Below are 17,286 nucleotides of genomic sequence, written 5' to 3' on the forward strand. Positions count from 1 at the left end.
AAGGCCAGGTGATGCAAATTTCAAAGCTTTATAAATACCCTGACTCCTCAAACCTTGTCCCAACAATCAGCAGCCATGGGCTCCTCTAAGCAGCTGCCTAGCCCTCTGAAAATTAAAATAAATGATGCCCACAATGCAGGAGAACACTATAAAAGATAGCAAAGTGTTTTCAGGTAGCCATTTCCTCAGTTCGTAATGTAATTAAGAAATGGCAGTTAACAGGAACGGTGGAGGTCAAGTTGAGGTCTAGAAGACCAAGAAAACTTTCTGAGAGAACTGCTCGTAGGATTGCTAGAAAGGCAAATCAAAACCCCCGTTTGACTGCAAAAGACCTTCAGGAAAGATTTAGCAGACTCGGGAGTGGTGGAGCACTGTTCTACTGTGCAGCGACACCTGCACAAATATGACCTTCATGGAACAGTCATCAGAAGAAAACCTTCCCTGTGTCCTCACCACAAAATTCAGCATCAGAAGTTTGCAAAGGAACATCTAAACAAGCCTGATGCATTTTGGAAACAAGTCCTGTGGACTGACGAAGTTAAAACAGAACTTTTTGGCCGCAATGAGCAAAGGTATGTTTGGAGAAAAAAGGGTGCAGAATTTCATGAAAAGAACACCTCTCCAACTGTTAAGCAGAGGGGTGGATCGATCATGCTTTGGGCTTGTGTTGCAGCCAGTGGCACGGGGAACATTTCACTGGTAGAGGGAAGAATGAATTCAATTAAATACCAGCAAATTCTGGAAGCAAACATCACACCCTCTGTAAAAAAAAGTTGAAGATGAAAAGAGGATGACTTCTACAACAGGATAATGATCCTAAACACACCTCAAAATCCACAATGGACTACCTCAAAAGGCACAAGCTGAAGGTTTTGCCATGGCCCTCACAGTCCCCTGACCTAAACATCATTGAAAATCTGTGGATAGACCTCAAAAGAGCAGTGCATGCAAGACAACCCAAGAATCTCACAGAACTAGAAGCCTTTTGCAAGGAAGAATGGGTGAAAATCCCCCAAACAAGAATTGAAGACTCTTAGCTGGCTACAGAAAGCGTTTATAAGCTGTGATACTTGCCAAAGGGGGTGTTACTAAGTACTGACCATGCAGGGTGCCCAAACTTTTGTTTCGGGCCCTTTTCCTTTTTTGTAATTTTGAAACTGTAAAAGATGGAAATAAAAAAGTAATTTTGCTTAAAATATTAAAGAAATGTGTCATCTTTAACCTTATGCCTTTTGGAAATCAGGTCATCTGTTACTCGCTTAGCTATTCACAGTAACAGAAATTTTGACCAGGGGTGCCCAAACTTCTGCACGCCACTGTATATTATGTGATTATTATAACCCTTGCTGTTTAATTCTGATGCAGTCCATACATTGCTAGAAACACTTCAACATTTGAAGACAATTAATACTACAAAGAATTTGTCATTTGAAGGACCCACTAACAAGATCAATCAAAACCCAGCGCTGAAACTGCCAACCAAGGACAAACCAAGAAGAAATGTGATAATGCTGCCAAATTCAACCAATATATATAAACACAAGAATAACAGAGTTTAGGTATTTGATTACAAAATCCTGTAAACTTTACCACAGTCTTATTAACTTTGTAATTGTGCAGGGCTAGAATAATAAAACTGACCTAAATAAACACTGAAGATTAAATGTTAGCTTATCATAAAAAGAAGGTGCTTTGATAGAAACAATTTCTAGCCTGATAAAAATACAATTTCACAGCAAGGCTCCAGGTACAATAGAGACCACATCATCAATAGGACTCCTGTATGGCACCAGACTCCTGAAGGACTCTCATTCAAATGTTTGCTTCCTTTTTATTGGGTAACAACCTATTTTGTACCTAGAGTTAGCATGGATGAATTTTCAAAGTAGCTTTTAAAATTTAAAGCCATTTAATATCTCACAGAAACGATTAAAATGGTTAGCTCGTTTAATTTAGGGAATCAATTCTGATTTCCTTTCCAAACTAATCAGTCAGTTGGAAGAATATAGTCAGCATGCAGTGCAGCACACAGCCTGGTGAAAGACTATGTATTCCAACCCACACAACTATAGCATGCATAGCTAGCCCATCTGCAGAGCACTGACAAGACTACTGCTCCACTTCAGCAGCTTTACATAAAGAAAATTACGTATGCTGATTTTCTATGCTTACTTAGTAATTCAGCCACAATACTTTCAGAGAATAAACTAAGTAAACTAATAAATTTAAGATCTAGTTTATGTGTAATAAGGATATAAAAAGACATTACCTTGAATGATCCTGACTGGAATCTCTGCTTTCTGCTGGTGACAAGCTAGTAGAGTGTGCTGAACTTCTTGTAGAAGACTTCATACTTGACTTTTTTGGTGATAAAGACCGTGAGCGTGAACGTAAAGGTTTCTCTTTTAACTTAGGGTGAGATTTTGAACTCTTTTTCTTCTTCTTTTCATATGGAGACCTTGGGAGATGTAGTTTTACAAAGAAATGTATGAGTAAAGTACCTTTGAAATGAAAAGCCTTCCGCACAGTACATAAACAAGTTACCAAATGAAATCGATCAGGAAGTTTACTGGAGTATTCTTCTCCTTTCTCTTGACAACTCTCTAATGTTGTTAAATGGATACTTATCACAAGACAATTTTTAGGAGGCTTAATACCCCCAGCATTAATATTCCACACATCCCTATTTGTGGGAGGAACATAAGTTAGTAACAAATTGGAGTCCTAAATTACTATCAGCACTCCTTAGCCTAAAGGAAGTAAGTCTAATTTAGTTATGAGCCATGGTTCAGTGGTAGCATGTCTGGTTTAAAAGTTGTGTGTTCAAGTCCCAATCCAGACGGTAGATAATTATTACTATAATTCAGTTTGGCAATGAGGAAATCCTCCACTATTGAGGTTTTTGAGACCTCCAGTGCCCTCTTAGTTAAGCAATATTTGCTGAAAAAGAGATGAGTATTTAATTCCATTTAATTTCTTCCACCTTCTATTTTCAGATTCAGATCAGTTTATTGTCATCTACACCAGGGTGCAATGAAATTCCTTGTCCATGTACTCACAGGGTAAACAGTATACCTAGTATAATAAATACAGCAACAAATAATGATGGGTGCAAAACAAGGGAATGGTGCAAAGAATAGTGGTGCAAACTGAAGTAGTGCAAAACAACATGTTAAAGTGACCACACTCCCCAAAACATCCCCTCCTTTTGTCAATCCTTCCTCCAACCTTTCACTCAGTATTTGCTTATAAACCTTAAATTTTTAATTGCTTTCCCCTCTCTTGAAAGATCTGAAACCTTAATTTTTTTTCCTTCCTCCACAGATAATGCCTGAATGGTTGCACTGGAATTCCCAGAGATGTTCCTTGTGGAATAACCCAACACGCTGAGTTCATGAAGAATTAATTCAAAACCAAAATGATTAAAACTGCTGAATACATCAAGAACATCTCAATCATATAAACTAATGTTAACTGTTAAATATTTTACAATAGGCAATTTAAATACAGATAACAACTTAGTGCTTAATGTGAGCAATGTTCTGTGTCGAACTAGTTATGGAATACAACACTGACTTATAATTATACCAGGGGAGTTTTTTTTAAAAGAACTCTTTTGTATAAATATCTGTGGTCAGTTTTTTTTTAAAAGCAGGCAAATGTAAACCAGAATTACATTATTTGCTATCTTGATTTTGCAGCTCAAAGCACCAATGATTATGCTCCTCTTTTCGTTCAAGGATTTTTTTCTCTGATGCTACAAAGCACAAACCTGAAGCAATTTAGACCTTCAGATATAAGATTCTTTGTGAAATAAATCTGAAGCCAATTGGTAAGAATATGATGGAAGTACAACTGTGAATTTAAATTGATAAAAGCATAAAATTACGTAGAGATATCCATTCACAAGATCACAAGACAAGGGAGCAGAAGCAGGCCATTCGGCCCATCGAGTCTGCTCCAAGGAAAGGGAAATAGAAATGAGAAATGGGGAATGGGGGAAGAAGAAGAAAAAAAAACCTATTCTAATCCCAATTACCGGCCTTATCCCCATATCCCTTGATATCCTGACTATTTAGATATCTATCTATCTCCTCCTTGAACGCCCACACTGATCTGGCTTCCACTGCTGTACGTGGCAAGGAGTTCCACAAATTCACCACCCTCTGGCTAAAGAAATTCAGAGGCTTCATTTTTGTTATGTTGGAAAAATTATGATATGAATCAGCAGTTTGTAGTTACATCACTATTTTAACATTCTTGACAGCTTAACAACAAAAATATTATTTTTCTTACACAAACAATGAATGAAATGGCTTTTCATATACAAAGCAGGTTAGCTGTTATATAAAATAGGAAAATATATTAAATTTCAAGAGGTCTGATATATGGAATTATTTTATGGAAATAATTGGCTTTATTGCTAAATCATTTATACCATCTCCTCAATCAATCTTGATCTCACTGCAAATGGATAGTTCAGACATTCATACCGTTAAACTTCACAGGGAAATGCTTTACTTTGGGAACATAAAAATAAACTTAACAATATTGATAACATTTATAGTATTAATATGTTTATTACAGACAATGGTATGCACTTGAAGAAGCCAAGCAAAATTGCTGTACAATCTCTCTTCAGTGACTGCTACCATGTCAATGTTATGTAAAGCCATTCTTTGGAGGAAATGTGCTCTCAATACATGGCTAACATAGATATGAATGAGCAATAGTAATTGGTCCCAATGTAACTCGCCCATATCAATGTTTCCTCAATGAATGTAGGCTTCTCACTGTGACACCGTCTTAATCCATTCCATGCCTTGATCACATTGTTGATTTCCTGACATTGTAACTTTTGTATGTATTGTTCTTGTGGTTGGACTTTACTCATTGGAAAGGAAGATGATGAGGGGAGATATGATAGAGGTATAGAGGTGTACAAAATATTAAGAGGAATAGATAGAGTGGACAGCCAGCGCCTCTTTCCCAGGGCACCAATGCTCAATACAAGAGTGCATGGGCTTTAAGGTAATTGGGGGGGGGGGGGGGGGGGGGGGAAGGAGTGGAGTTCAAGGGAGACGTCAGAGGGAGGTTTTTCATCCAGACAGTGGTTGGTGCATGGAATGCGCTGCCTGGGGTGGTGGTGGAGGCTGATACGTTGGTCAAGTTCAAGAGATTGTTAGATAAGCATATGGAGGAATTTAAGATAGAGGGATACGTGGAAGGAAGGGGTTAGATAGACTTAGGTTGAAGGTCGGCACAACATGGTGGGCCGAAGGGCCTGTATTGTGCTGTATTGTTCTATGGTTCTATGGAAATATGGCTCAGATTTACTTGTACAATTTACCATCTTTTAAATTAAAACAGCAAAGTGTCTCTCCTCACAGCTGAAGCTGGAGTTCAGTCTGGAAACTTGAGTCAAATGTCTCCAGGATTTAGGAACTTCACTTTTAACAAGAATTTATCTGATCAGATCATTGTACAAGTTGAGTGCGGCTTCTTCCCACCTTTTATTTATTTTGCTCATTGAGCTTACTAAAATCCCATCGTTCAACTTGATGCTTAAACATCATTCCTGGACGATCATTTTGGATGTTTTTTTTGCTCACATCCGGAACTCTAAAATATAACATTCTGTCAATTATATATTATTTCTTGTTAGGGTATAGACAACATAGAAACAGCCTATATTGTCTACCTTTAATTGCGTTGGGGTATTAGGATTCAAGTGTCGAACTGGCCGGTCCAGGTGGATGTGACGGACTCTCCTACATTAATATTTCTGCTGGGTTTTTTGGACATTCCAGTAGATTTTGTTACATTATTTTTCTGGTGTCAGTCCACTTAAGACCTTAATTCAATTAAAATTGCTAGGTAGGATTTGAACTCAACCTCTTGAGTTGTTGGTTCAAGCATCATACCTTCAGGGAGTCAAAGCCACCATAAACCACCACACCCAGATTCATCTGCTCAGTGTAACTTAGCATCATCGAGAAACATGGGTACAATGTATTCAACTCCCGGATTCAAGCTGTAAATGAAACAAACCCTCCACACACAAAGATTATTAAGTTCTGACTGTGATCTCACCTATTCTTTCTAAGTTTTACCAAGTTCAGCCTTTTAAATTAAACCTTGCTATTTAAATGTGAAAAATCTGCATTGTTAAAAGGCAAGTATAAACCAAAGGTTATCCTTTGATCACATGTCCATAAGTGTGGGTGTGACTAGTAAAGTCTATCTCAAACAGTCATTGATCTCGGCGTGTTGGGCCATTTCAGAGTGCAGTTAATTGCCAACCATGTTACTGTAGATAGGGTGTCACATAACTGACAAGAATAAGCAAGGGTGGCAGATCCCCTTCTCCAAAAGACATAGAATAGGACAGGACAGAAACAGGCCCTTCAGCCTACAATATTGTGCCGAACTAACTAAATTAGTAATCAAATGCCCAACTAAAATAATCCCTTCTCCTAAATATCCATATCCTTACATTTCCCGCACATTCATGTGCCTATCTAAGAGCCTCTTGAATGCCCCTATCGTATTTACCCCAGGTACCACATTCCAGGCACCCACCACTCTCTGTATAAAAAAAAACTTGCCCTGCAAATCTCATTTAAACTTACCCCCTCTCACTTTAAATGCATGTCCTCTGGTATCAGATATTTCAACCCTGGGAAACGTATACTGGCTGTCTATGCCTCTCATAATCTTGTAAACCTCTATCAGATCTCTCCTCAGCCTCCGCCGCTCCAGGGAAAACAACCCAAGTTTGTCCAACCTCTCCTTATAGCTCATGCCCTCTAATCCAGGTAGCATCCTGGTGAACCTCTTCTGCACCCTCTCCAAAGCCTCCACATTCTTCCTATAATGGGATGACCAGAACTGAATACCCCAGATGCAGCCTAACCAGAGTTTTATAACACTGCAGCATAACTTCCTGACTCTTGAACTCAATGCCTTGACTAATAAAGGCAAGCATGCCATATGCCTTCTTTACCATCCTATCAACCTGTGTCGCCACCTTCAGGAATCTATGAACTTGGACCCCAAGAACCCTCTGCTCATCAACACTGTTAAGGGTCTTGCCATTAACCGTGTACTGTCTCTTTCCATTTGACCTCCTAAGGTGCAACACTTCACATTTGGCTGGGTTAAACTCAGTCTGCCATTTCTCTGCCCACATCTGCAACTGATCTATATCCTGCTGTTTCATTTGCCAGTCTTCTACGCTATCCACACACCACCAATCTTCTGCAAACTTACTAACCCAACATTAGTAAATCAGTTTACACAATCCTCTAGTTTTGCAGTCACCATTACTGATCTTAAATTATATCTCCCCAGTTCCCCTGTCAGGTTGTAACTTGTGTCTCTGGATCACCAGGCCTTTGAATTTCCAATTCAGTAACTTAAACAGTATGCCACCATGCCCCACTTCCCAGCTAAATTCAAAAAGGCCTTGACAAAAACTAAAGGCAACCTTTCTTGTCTGAAAGGTAATGAGATTAGAAACATTTACAAATAGCTTAATGCAGTGCATTTCAACAACTGTGGCAATACATCTAATGCCATAAATGGACATACCTACATACAAAATTATAAAGTGGTCTGCAGTGGTTCAAGACAGCAGTTCCCCACCACCTCCTCAAGGGCAATAGGGATGGGTGATAAATACTGGCATGGCCAGGAATGTACAGATCCCACAAACAAAAACCTTAATCAAACTGAAATTTTAACTTTGTTTCTCTATACACGAATGCTGCCTGATCCACTGAGAACATTATTTTGTTTTCATTTAGGATTTCCACCACTTGCAGTGTTTTATTATTTGCATGGCTTAGAAGGACCTGCTAGGTGGGAAGCATACCGTGATCGCTTTCTGCCACCTATATCGGAGCTGTTACCAACACGATAGGCTGTAGGAACATTTCGGTCTCTCTCTCTCTCCTCGCGTCGTCTTTCTGATGACTGAATTCTTCTCCCATGAGGTGATCTTGATCTATAAACAAGGAAAATAAGGACTTATCATTAAGTAGGAGAGATTACATTCTTCTCACATCTTTGACTTTCCCCTCCCCCACTGTGAGCCAGCTTGTCCTGTTTTCTGTGTTGGAGGCACTGTATGAATCAGGGATGAGAATGGCAGGAGAGACACTGCCCGAGGTGGTGGAGGCAGGTATTCTCACATCTAAAATGTATCTGGACAAGCACTTGAATGGCCAAAGCATAGAAGGATACGAATCACATGCTAGTAAATGGGATTAGTGTAGATGCGTACTTGATGGAGGGTTGAAACGCTTGTTTTTGCGATGTGTGACTATGATGCTATGAGGGTGGCCGCTCACTCTGAGCAGGAGACTTTGACTTTGCTATAATGCGGTGGTGCACAGCATTTTTTGCATCAAGGGCCAGATTTACAATCCTAACCAATCCCAAAGTCCATCACAAGAAATGTGTTACTCTTTGTCCATGACATTTAGATAAAACGTATAAAAGCAGTGTTTTTCAAAAATCTAGCTGTTCACACCAACCTCTCAGAGTGCAATCATTTTCCACTCTCTTAGGTCAGAAAGCTGAACATATTTCCATTATGTTCGCCTTCAATACCACTGTACTTCAATTTCACGTACAGGTGCACTTTTCCAACAGGAGAAAACTCTGTGAGGGAGATTGTGGCAGGCACGGTATTTCAAAGATTCTCAAGGCTGACTGTGTCTGCACCAGCTTTTTCAAACAACCCTTTGAAATTGTTGTTAGAGCCTGTAAGACCTGGGTTCACCAGTACTGTACCCAAATTTATAAAGCAATAGACACTAGCATTAGATACCACCTCTAGAACTGGATATAGATCTGGAGCTGGACTCGGGTCCAGAAGATCAGACCTGCAGACATGACTGTTGGTCTCTGGTCCCTGACTATTTCAACCGTCCCAGAAACCCCGGCATGGCAATGGGTTGGCCCCAGGCTGGCATCTGGGAGTTGAGAGAGACGAGTTTGTTGCTAGCTACAGTCTGCAGCTAGAAATAAGCTCCTCCCTGTTTCCACACACTTCTGTCAGGTAACATCATGGACTGCTTCTCATGGAACTAAGTGGTTGGTTACCGATATAGGTGAAAAGTTGTTTTTTGGGGTGGAAGAAAGTATGCTGTAATACATGCTATGGGTGCTGGGACCACTGCTTTTCATGATTTATCAATAACTTGGGGTGGGAATGGGAGGATGGGGAGCAGAGGTGAGTACAGGGCACAATTTCAAAATCTACTGATGACACAAAGGTCAATAACGTAGTGAAGTGTGAAGAAGATCATAATCGACTTCAGGAGGTCACTGACAGGTTGGTGAAATGGGCAGGTACAAGACATGTGGAACGCTGGAGTTTATAAACAGTCACAGAGTGTTAAACCTTTATAAAACAATAGTTCAGATATAAATGGAACATTGTGTCCAATGTTACATTATGGTATTTAGGAAAAGAATGAAGGTTCTAGAGAGGATGCAGAAAAACTTACTAGAATGATTCTGGGGATGGGCTGAAGAGACTAGGGTCATTCTCCTTACAGCACAGAGGAGATTTAAAAGAAGAGCTCAAAACTTTAGGGGTCTAATCAGAAATGAAAAAGGAAGTGCTTTCATGGGAGGACCAGTGTTCACAGATTTAAAAACATTGGTAAAGAACTAAATGTGACCCGAGGAAAGGGTTTCTCCACACAGCAGGTGGTTATAAAGTGGAATTCATATCCTGAAATGGTGATGGAAGCAGATTCAAATGTCTATTTAAAAAAGTAATTAAGTAAACAAAGTGCAAAGCTATGGAGAGTTAGGGGTCTTACAGGTATCCATCAGAGGCTCCATGGGCTGAATGGTCTCCATCCATGCTATAACAATTCCAAAGAACTCAGCTAACTAAAGTACCCAATTTAAGCAGCAAAAATGGTAGCCCCAATTTTAATATCAGGCAAGAAGTGAGAATGGGGCCTTCAAGGTTGATATCAGGGAGCATTCTTTCACACAAAAAGCTGCAGAAGCCTGGAAAGCTCTCCCTCGGTAAACTTTTGAAACTGGAGGTCAAAAAGAAAACATCAAAATTGAGATCAATAGAGCTTGATATGAAAGAACATTAAAAGTTACAGAGCCACTAGCAGCAAATGAAAAGACAGATCAATAATGTTTTAATTGAACGGTGTAAAAGGCTTGAGAGGCTGAATGGCCTTTCTATATTCCTATATGTGGCTACAGTTGCTAGACTTTTAATATATTGCAGATGAAGTACAAGTAAAAGCCTGCAGAACATAACACAGACTAATTTATCTTAATGACTTGATATCATGCCCAATATCCTCCCAAATTCATCAAAAAAAAATCAACTACAATGTAAAAATTGATGGGAGTATCTGGAAAATGTGAAACAAACAGGAGGCAGGAAGAGAAAATAATGGCAACTTGAATAATAGTGCATCTCCCTGTGGTTTACTCAGACATCTGAGACAAAGTGAAGTTATGTTGCAGTTGCAGGGACAGATTTGGGCATCTCCAGCCTCTGATCTACTGCAGGAACCTTCTTTCACACAGTTAGGTGGTTGGAAACTAGAATGCGCTGCCTGAAGTGGTGAAGGAAGCAGGTATTCTCACAACATTTAAGAAGCATCGAGACAAATACCTGAATTACCAAGGCTTAGAAGGCTATGGACCAAATACAGGTAAATGGCATTAGTATAATGGTCAGCATGGACATGATGGGCCAAAGAGCTTGTTTGTGTGCTGTATATTCTAACACTGAGGCTGTAAGCAACATTATGTCAAGCACACAGGGAACTGCAGAAGTCCAGAACCAAGTCACGTCTCTGCAGAACTTTTTTTTTAAAGTCGAAATAGTTCTAGTCGGGTCCTAGTGAAGATCTGTACTACACAGAATTACCTCCTCAATTAACCACAGGCAAAAATGATGAACTTCCCAGAATTTCATCTTTGGCTTTCATCTGTTTGACAGATCCAGAGTAGATCTCATTGTGTTGGACAGGACAGAGATCGCATACATTATCATGGCCACAGCATTAGGACAAGCTGGACTAATCACTGCTCGTGTGTCTAACGGCATCGTAAACAATGCCCAAATATAAAGAGTTAGTGGCATAATTACCATTTGATGCACTATAGATAAGTAATCAATTGTAATATTAATGATTGGCAGAATGGGTTACGAGGGGCTGAATGGCCCACTCTTGATTCTATTTCTTACATTCTGTTGAGGTAGAATACATAACAACTTTAAGAACACACCTTGAATGTCTGACACTTCTATAGGCACTGGGCAGAGAATGTTTTGCTTTTGACCGCGACCTTGACCTTGACCTGGATCTTGACCTGGACCTCGATCTCATGCGATATCTGGGACGTGACCGAGATCTTGACCGTGACCTCTTTCTGTGCTTCTTCTCTTTCTTCTTTTCTTTTTCTTTCTCTTTTGAAATTCTTTCGCTTTTTGTTGAGATGTGGCGAGATGCTTTCAATTCAGTAGCTGGAGCAACGTTATATGAAATTTCACTAGTAACCTACAGAGGAGAAAGAGTTGAATTTTAATATGCCCTTCAAAGCCAAGGAAATATTTTCTCTTTCTATTTAAGAAAACCACAGCAGAAAGTCTATGGCTTCTTCACAGGCTAAATCACTCAAATTTATGTAAAAGCAATTTTTGCACATTAGGATTGGGAGCTAATTGTGATTGGCCTAGGTTTTGCTCTCAGCAGCAAAGTGATGGCACTTATCACTGACCTCAGTGAATACAGCACACAAAGATCTACCTGGTCTGTGACATGGACCTTGGTATCAGTTTAAAGAATCAGTTCTAAACGATCCCTAGTGGCCAACAACTGTGATTTCATAAAGAGGTGGTTGAGTAGCCACTTTGAAGAATTCCCAGAGTGCAAAACAGAAGGAGAAGGCACAATTTTAGCTAAGTTTTGTAAACATTCTAGAGTGCAACTAATATTGGAACATACTCGAGATTATGGTAAATACAAAATTACATAAATATTTTTTAAAATTAATACTATTGGGAAATATTTATCTGAGGGTATTACAATGTGGCTCAGCAGTCTTTAAGTAATTTATTAATAAAGCAGTCAAATATAAAAGCTATGTAATGACTAATAATAATTGATATTTTTTAATATTATGAAAATTGATGTTTTATGTATTATAAAATAATATTATGAAAAATAAATATCATGAAATTTTCATCATAGCCAGATTTTTGTTTTGCATAGAATGCAATAAACTTGATTACTGATGCACTGGAACAACATTTTACGAACTTTACTTCAATATGATAGAGGCAGAAGAACACAAAGAGAAATGTGAGAATCCTGTATAACCCATTTAAGGCACTGAGCCTTGTTAAACAGAAGCACAAGTTGAAGAATAAAGGCTAATGATTAGTGGGACATCCATGGCCTGCATTCCTGTCCAGCAAGGCACACTGCCGGGAATGCTGCAAATACCATTGCTTAGAAACAGGTCATATTGCACTGCCAGTTTGTGCTGCTGTTTATTCTTCTTAGAAGGAATAGATGTAATTACATGTGCCTGACTTATTTTCATTGGTATGCCATCCAATATTTATCCTTCAACCAGTGTCGCCAAACTATTCTCTGATTATTATCATAGAGTGGCTGTTGCACTAGCTTCTTTACAGCAGCGACTGGATCTCAAGTACTTTGAGATATCGTGTTGGTGAAAAGACATTTCCAAAATACAAGTCTTTAAGTCAGAAGTAAGGACTTTCAGTTGTAGCTGCCTCCCAGGGTGCGGACTAATTCTGCCCAATGATATGCACTGAACCCTGAGTGCTCACACATTCTCATATCTAATCTCCAGTAAATACCTTCCAACAGCTGTCATTGTTCAGCCTCAAGCCTCATCAGTTAAACTACGGGCATTTACTTCCAGGGATATACAGACTCAGTTGCAATGTGCCAGCCTATAAATGATGTCTACTAATATAATTCACTCATATTATTTCAAAGTCAATTATCTCATTGTGTGTTTTTATTGGTATCTATAGTATTAATCAACAGAAGACATTGTTAAGCAATGAAAGTATAGCTTTGATCCATTTACTTTCATGATAATGGGCCCCAAATGGAAGGTTGATGACTTCAGTTCTGCTAAGTGCACAACCCATTAACCATGGCATCATCTCATTTTCATTAGCACAAGGGAACCAAAATCTTTATGTGCTTTGCTTAACTAATACAAAGTGTCTGCTTGTTTGATAGATGAACAAGTCAAAATTCCCAGGGCAAGAATCCCTGCTGGACTCAGGAAGCAGAATAACAGTAAATAAACTAGAGAGACAATGAGAGGACCATTAGTAAAGACATGATATATATTATGCTCAATGATACAAGTCTCTTCCTTTAAAAGTATAACAAATTCTTTGTCATAAGCACCATAATGAGCACCCTAGGAACTGCTCTCACAATGCAAAAAGAACAAAGCTAAGGCAGTATTGAACTATCTTGACCAGTATCACAGCTAACCGAACTGCATTCACAATTTTCATCTATTAAACTTGACTGAATTTGAATGTACCACAGTCACAGATAGCACCCAGTTTCAAGTCAAACAGCAACAGTTAACTTTGGAATACATTCAATAAATATTTTCCTAAGTGAAAGAGTCTTCAGTAACATTTGGGGAAGAAATGGCACACAGCCAAACTTGGACAACGCAAGAAACAAAACAAAAGCACATGATTTCTTGGTGTCAAGTCTATTTTACACATAATTTGAATTTAGCAACAGACACAATCATTGTTGAATTTTGATTTCCATTTTGTTTAAAAAGTATTGCAAACTTTGACCTCAATAAATTCAGTCACTTCTAAACATCTGCCCCTAACACTCCAATGAGAAATCACTTGTCTGTACTTCCACAGACGAAACACAGATCCTTTAGGCAACAGCGACTACATACTGATCTGAATATAAATAAGTACATTGAATATTAAGATGTATCAAACTACATTGCAAGCTACAACAGTAAAACTTCAATAATCTGACATCTGATTGTTCACAAATACCGACAGTTTAACATCTGGCTCACTCATTAGTCTGAATGTGAGCTGGGGCAAGAGCCAGGGCCGGGATCTAGAACATGGGCCAAGTATGCAGTCAGATCCAGGAGTAGGGCCTAGAACATTGGTAAGTTTGCAGCTGCAGCCAGAGTGCTTGCACATTTCCTGCTTCCTTTAAGCTTACCAGGCTCACTGGAAAAAGGGTGTCATACCGCTGCGTAACATGTAAAAAAAAAGTGAAATAAAGTGCTTGGCTATTAATAGGATTAACATCCAACAGCCCAGAAAATCTACAAATACAGGACCATGAATGTGCCAAGGGTGCTAGTTTAACAGAGTTCTACTGTCTTCTTTCTCCTGATAACAGTACAAACTACCACACAGAACAGAAATGGTTAAACCATTAAACTATTTTAGGACGAACTGGAATTACTTTACAAACGGACAGCAATATGAGAAGGCAACTTGGAATTCAGCAGCTTATCCAAAGGATGATAATATCCTGCACAGATGTGAACGTAGGAGGTATGATTACTAAGTTTACAGTAGACACGAAAGTTATTGGTGTTGTGGACAGCAAGGGAGGTTTTCTAAGGCAAGAGCTGGATATGAATCAGATGGAAAGTGGGGCAGAGCATTGGCAGATGGCATTTAATGCTGACAAGAGGTGATGCAATCTGTGGAGTCAAATAGGGTTAGGACAGAAAATAGTAGGGTGCTAAGAAATACTGATGAACAGAGGGACCTTGGAGTTCAAGTCCACTTGTTCCCTAAAAGTAGCAACACAGGTAGATAGGGTAGTGAAAAGTCATATGACATGGCTGTCTTCATAGATCAGGGCATAGAATGCAAGAATTGGGCATTATGTTGCAACTTTACAAACACCTGGAGTATGGGTGTGCAGTTCCGGTTGCCACACTATAGAAAGGATGTGGTTGTGCTAGAGAGAGTGCAGAGGAGATTCATTAGGATGTTGCCTGGACTGGAGGACTTTAGTTATGGGGAGAGATTGGATAATCTGGGTTTGTTTTCCCTGGAACAAAGGAGGCTGAGGGGGTGACCTGATAGGAGGTATACAAAATGATAAAAGGCATACATGGGGTAGATAGTCAGAATCTTTTTCTCATGGTAGAAATATCAGAAACAAGGTGGCATATGTATGTGGTGAGAGGAAGGAGTTTTAAAGGAAATTGATTTTTTTTTTACACACACAGAGTGGCTGATATCTGGAACTCATTGCCACAGGAATCGGATACATATCGAATCATATGTGCCTTCTATTCTTCTATCTGCCTGGCACTTGAAAAGGTAAGGCACATAGAAGGATACAGACTCAATACAGGCAAATCATTAGTGCACAGGGGCAAAGGTCGGCATGGACATGATGGGCCAAAGGGCCTTTTTCTGATCTGTACAACTCTTTTGACAATAACTGCAGAACCTCAAACTCTGGAAATGCCCAACAGGAGTTTTCTACAGAAGAGTGAGGTGGATGGGCTGTGTCTTATGCAATTTACTACAAACCTTCAGGGTCAACAATTACAGATAAGGTTCTAGGCTTTCATGCAAAGCATTTGTTAAGTTTTTTTGTGAATAAATATGAATGTTATAATGTATCATAAATGAAGCCTTTAACCAACTGAATGCTTATCAAGCAAAACAGGATTACTGTATTCTTAAGCAGAGTTTTACTTAACAGGGAGGTTTGCTAAAAGTCATTTCAAAAGTAAATTTATGCAAAAATACCAGAGATTTTTTTGGATGAAGGGAGGCAAGGGGTATGGGTATCAGCCTGCTCTACCATTAAATGGTGGAATTATACACAGCAGATCTGCATAGTAGAAAAAAAGATTAATGGGGAAAATAGGCAAAAAAACGGGGAGGAAAAGTAAAATAGAAAATACAAGATAGTAGAATGGCGACTGTCAGACAAGAGGTGGTTTAATGGCTGAACAGATTTCTGTAAAGTTCTAAAGAGAAGAAAACTGCTGAATAATGTAGTATGGTCTGAGGCAATATAAAGGGTCTATTCATTATTTTAGAAAAAGCATAGAGGATTGAAGACCTGTCTTCCAAAGTCCACAAGCTAAATCTATTATAGAAGTTTGCTGAAACATGCAAATGTGCTAACTGCCAATGAAAGGAAGGAATACTAAAAACAGAATTGCTCGCTAGGCTGATCAACAAGTTTTAAGTGCCAATGTTCTTTTTCCAGCAAAAAAAGAAAAGATTTGCAACAATCAAAGATTGGAAGTTTAAAAAAAGTATTTGGAAGCTTAAAAAATATTACTCTGCCAATGAAGCAGTTGATAGTTTCTGCAGATTACTGAATTATTTGAAAGCTGCACATGTTGTGTACTACATAAAGATCCTCCTTAAACCACATGTTTATGGTAATTAACCAATCTCACAGTTTTTGTTTTCTTTCCCCCCCCATGTCTCCAAAGTGGCTCAGGACACTCTTCTGTAGGAAAACTGCCACATTAGTGCAAACTGTTGTTGCACCTCCCTTTGTTGCACAAAGGACTTTGAAGAAAGTCAAAGCAGCAGCCAGTAACCTCCCAGGAACGCGGCTGGGCCAGCTCCCACATTCAACCAGTCTGATAGCACATGGTTGCTATCCAAACTGTGTAGAAGCACAAAGTCACTTCCTTACAGCTCAATAAATACTCAAGATTCCATTTGATTTGGAGGCACCTACAGAGGCCAAAATTAGCTGCTTTACAATAATTTATTAAGAACTCAAATCCGAAATGAGCACACAAGGGAGGAAGCCCCTGAGAAACTGAGGCAAGGTATTCAGGTCTGAGATTGAGATATACCATGCTATAATATCCACAGGAAAGATAGGAAAAATGGTAGATGGACTGGTACTTTTACTGATTCCTGTTCAGTCTAGTCTTTAAGGAACAGACACTAAACAGCTAATATTTTGCAGTTAGATAGAGTTGACTTACATATGGTAAGGCAGAGACTGCCCATGACAAACTCAGCAAGTTTGTTAACACCAATAAATCAATGCGAGGAGTTCAAAGAAGAAGGTGCAAAAAAGATGCAAAACCAGTTTATACCCCTTAAATGCAGGAGCTTGAATTAGCAAAACAAAGCCACAGATGATTAATGAGGTAATATGGGCCCTGACTGATGGGAGAAATAAAAGTTAAGAGGTGACAAACCAGATCTTAAGAGCTACAGTGGGGTAA

General features: G+C 39.1%; 1 protein-coding gene across 4 annotated transcripts in view; it reads right to left on the reverse strand.

The window, feature by feature from the left end:
• sfswap (splicing factor SWAP) overlaps positions 1-17,286 on the reverse strand; it is a 113,593-nt gene that overhangs the window by 15,679 nt on the left and 80,628 nt on the right. For all 4 annotated transcript variants that reach the window (XR_007957641.1, XM_052031734.1, XM_052031732.1 and 1 more), the window contains 3 exons: positions 11,287-11,558; positions 7,877-8,008; positions 2,270-2,458 (listed from right to left, as the gene is read on the reverse strand). Coding sequence is in view for 3 of the 4 variants with exons in the window: in XM_052031734.1 (XP_051887694.1) it covers positions 2,270-2,458; positions 7,877-8,008; positions 11,287-11,558 (593 nt within the window). In the remaining variant the exon portion in view is untranslated. The remainder of the gene's footprint in view (positions 1-2,269; positions 2,459-7,876; positions 8,009-11,286; positions 11,559-17,286) is intronic.

This window comes from Pristis pectinata, chromosome 17, assembly GCF_009764475.1.
Source record: "Pristis pectinata isolate sPriPec2 chromosome 17, sPriPec2.1.pri, whole genome shotgun sequence".
NCBI lineage: Eukaryota > Metazoa > Chordata > Chondrichthyes > Rhinopristiformes > Pristidae > Pristis > Pristis pectinata.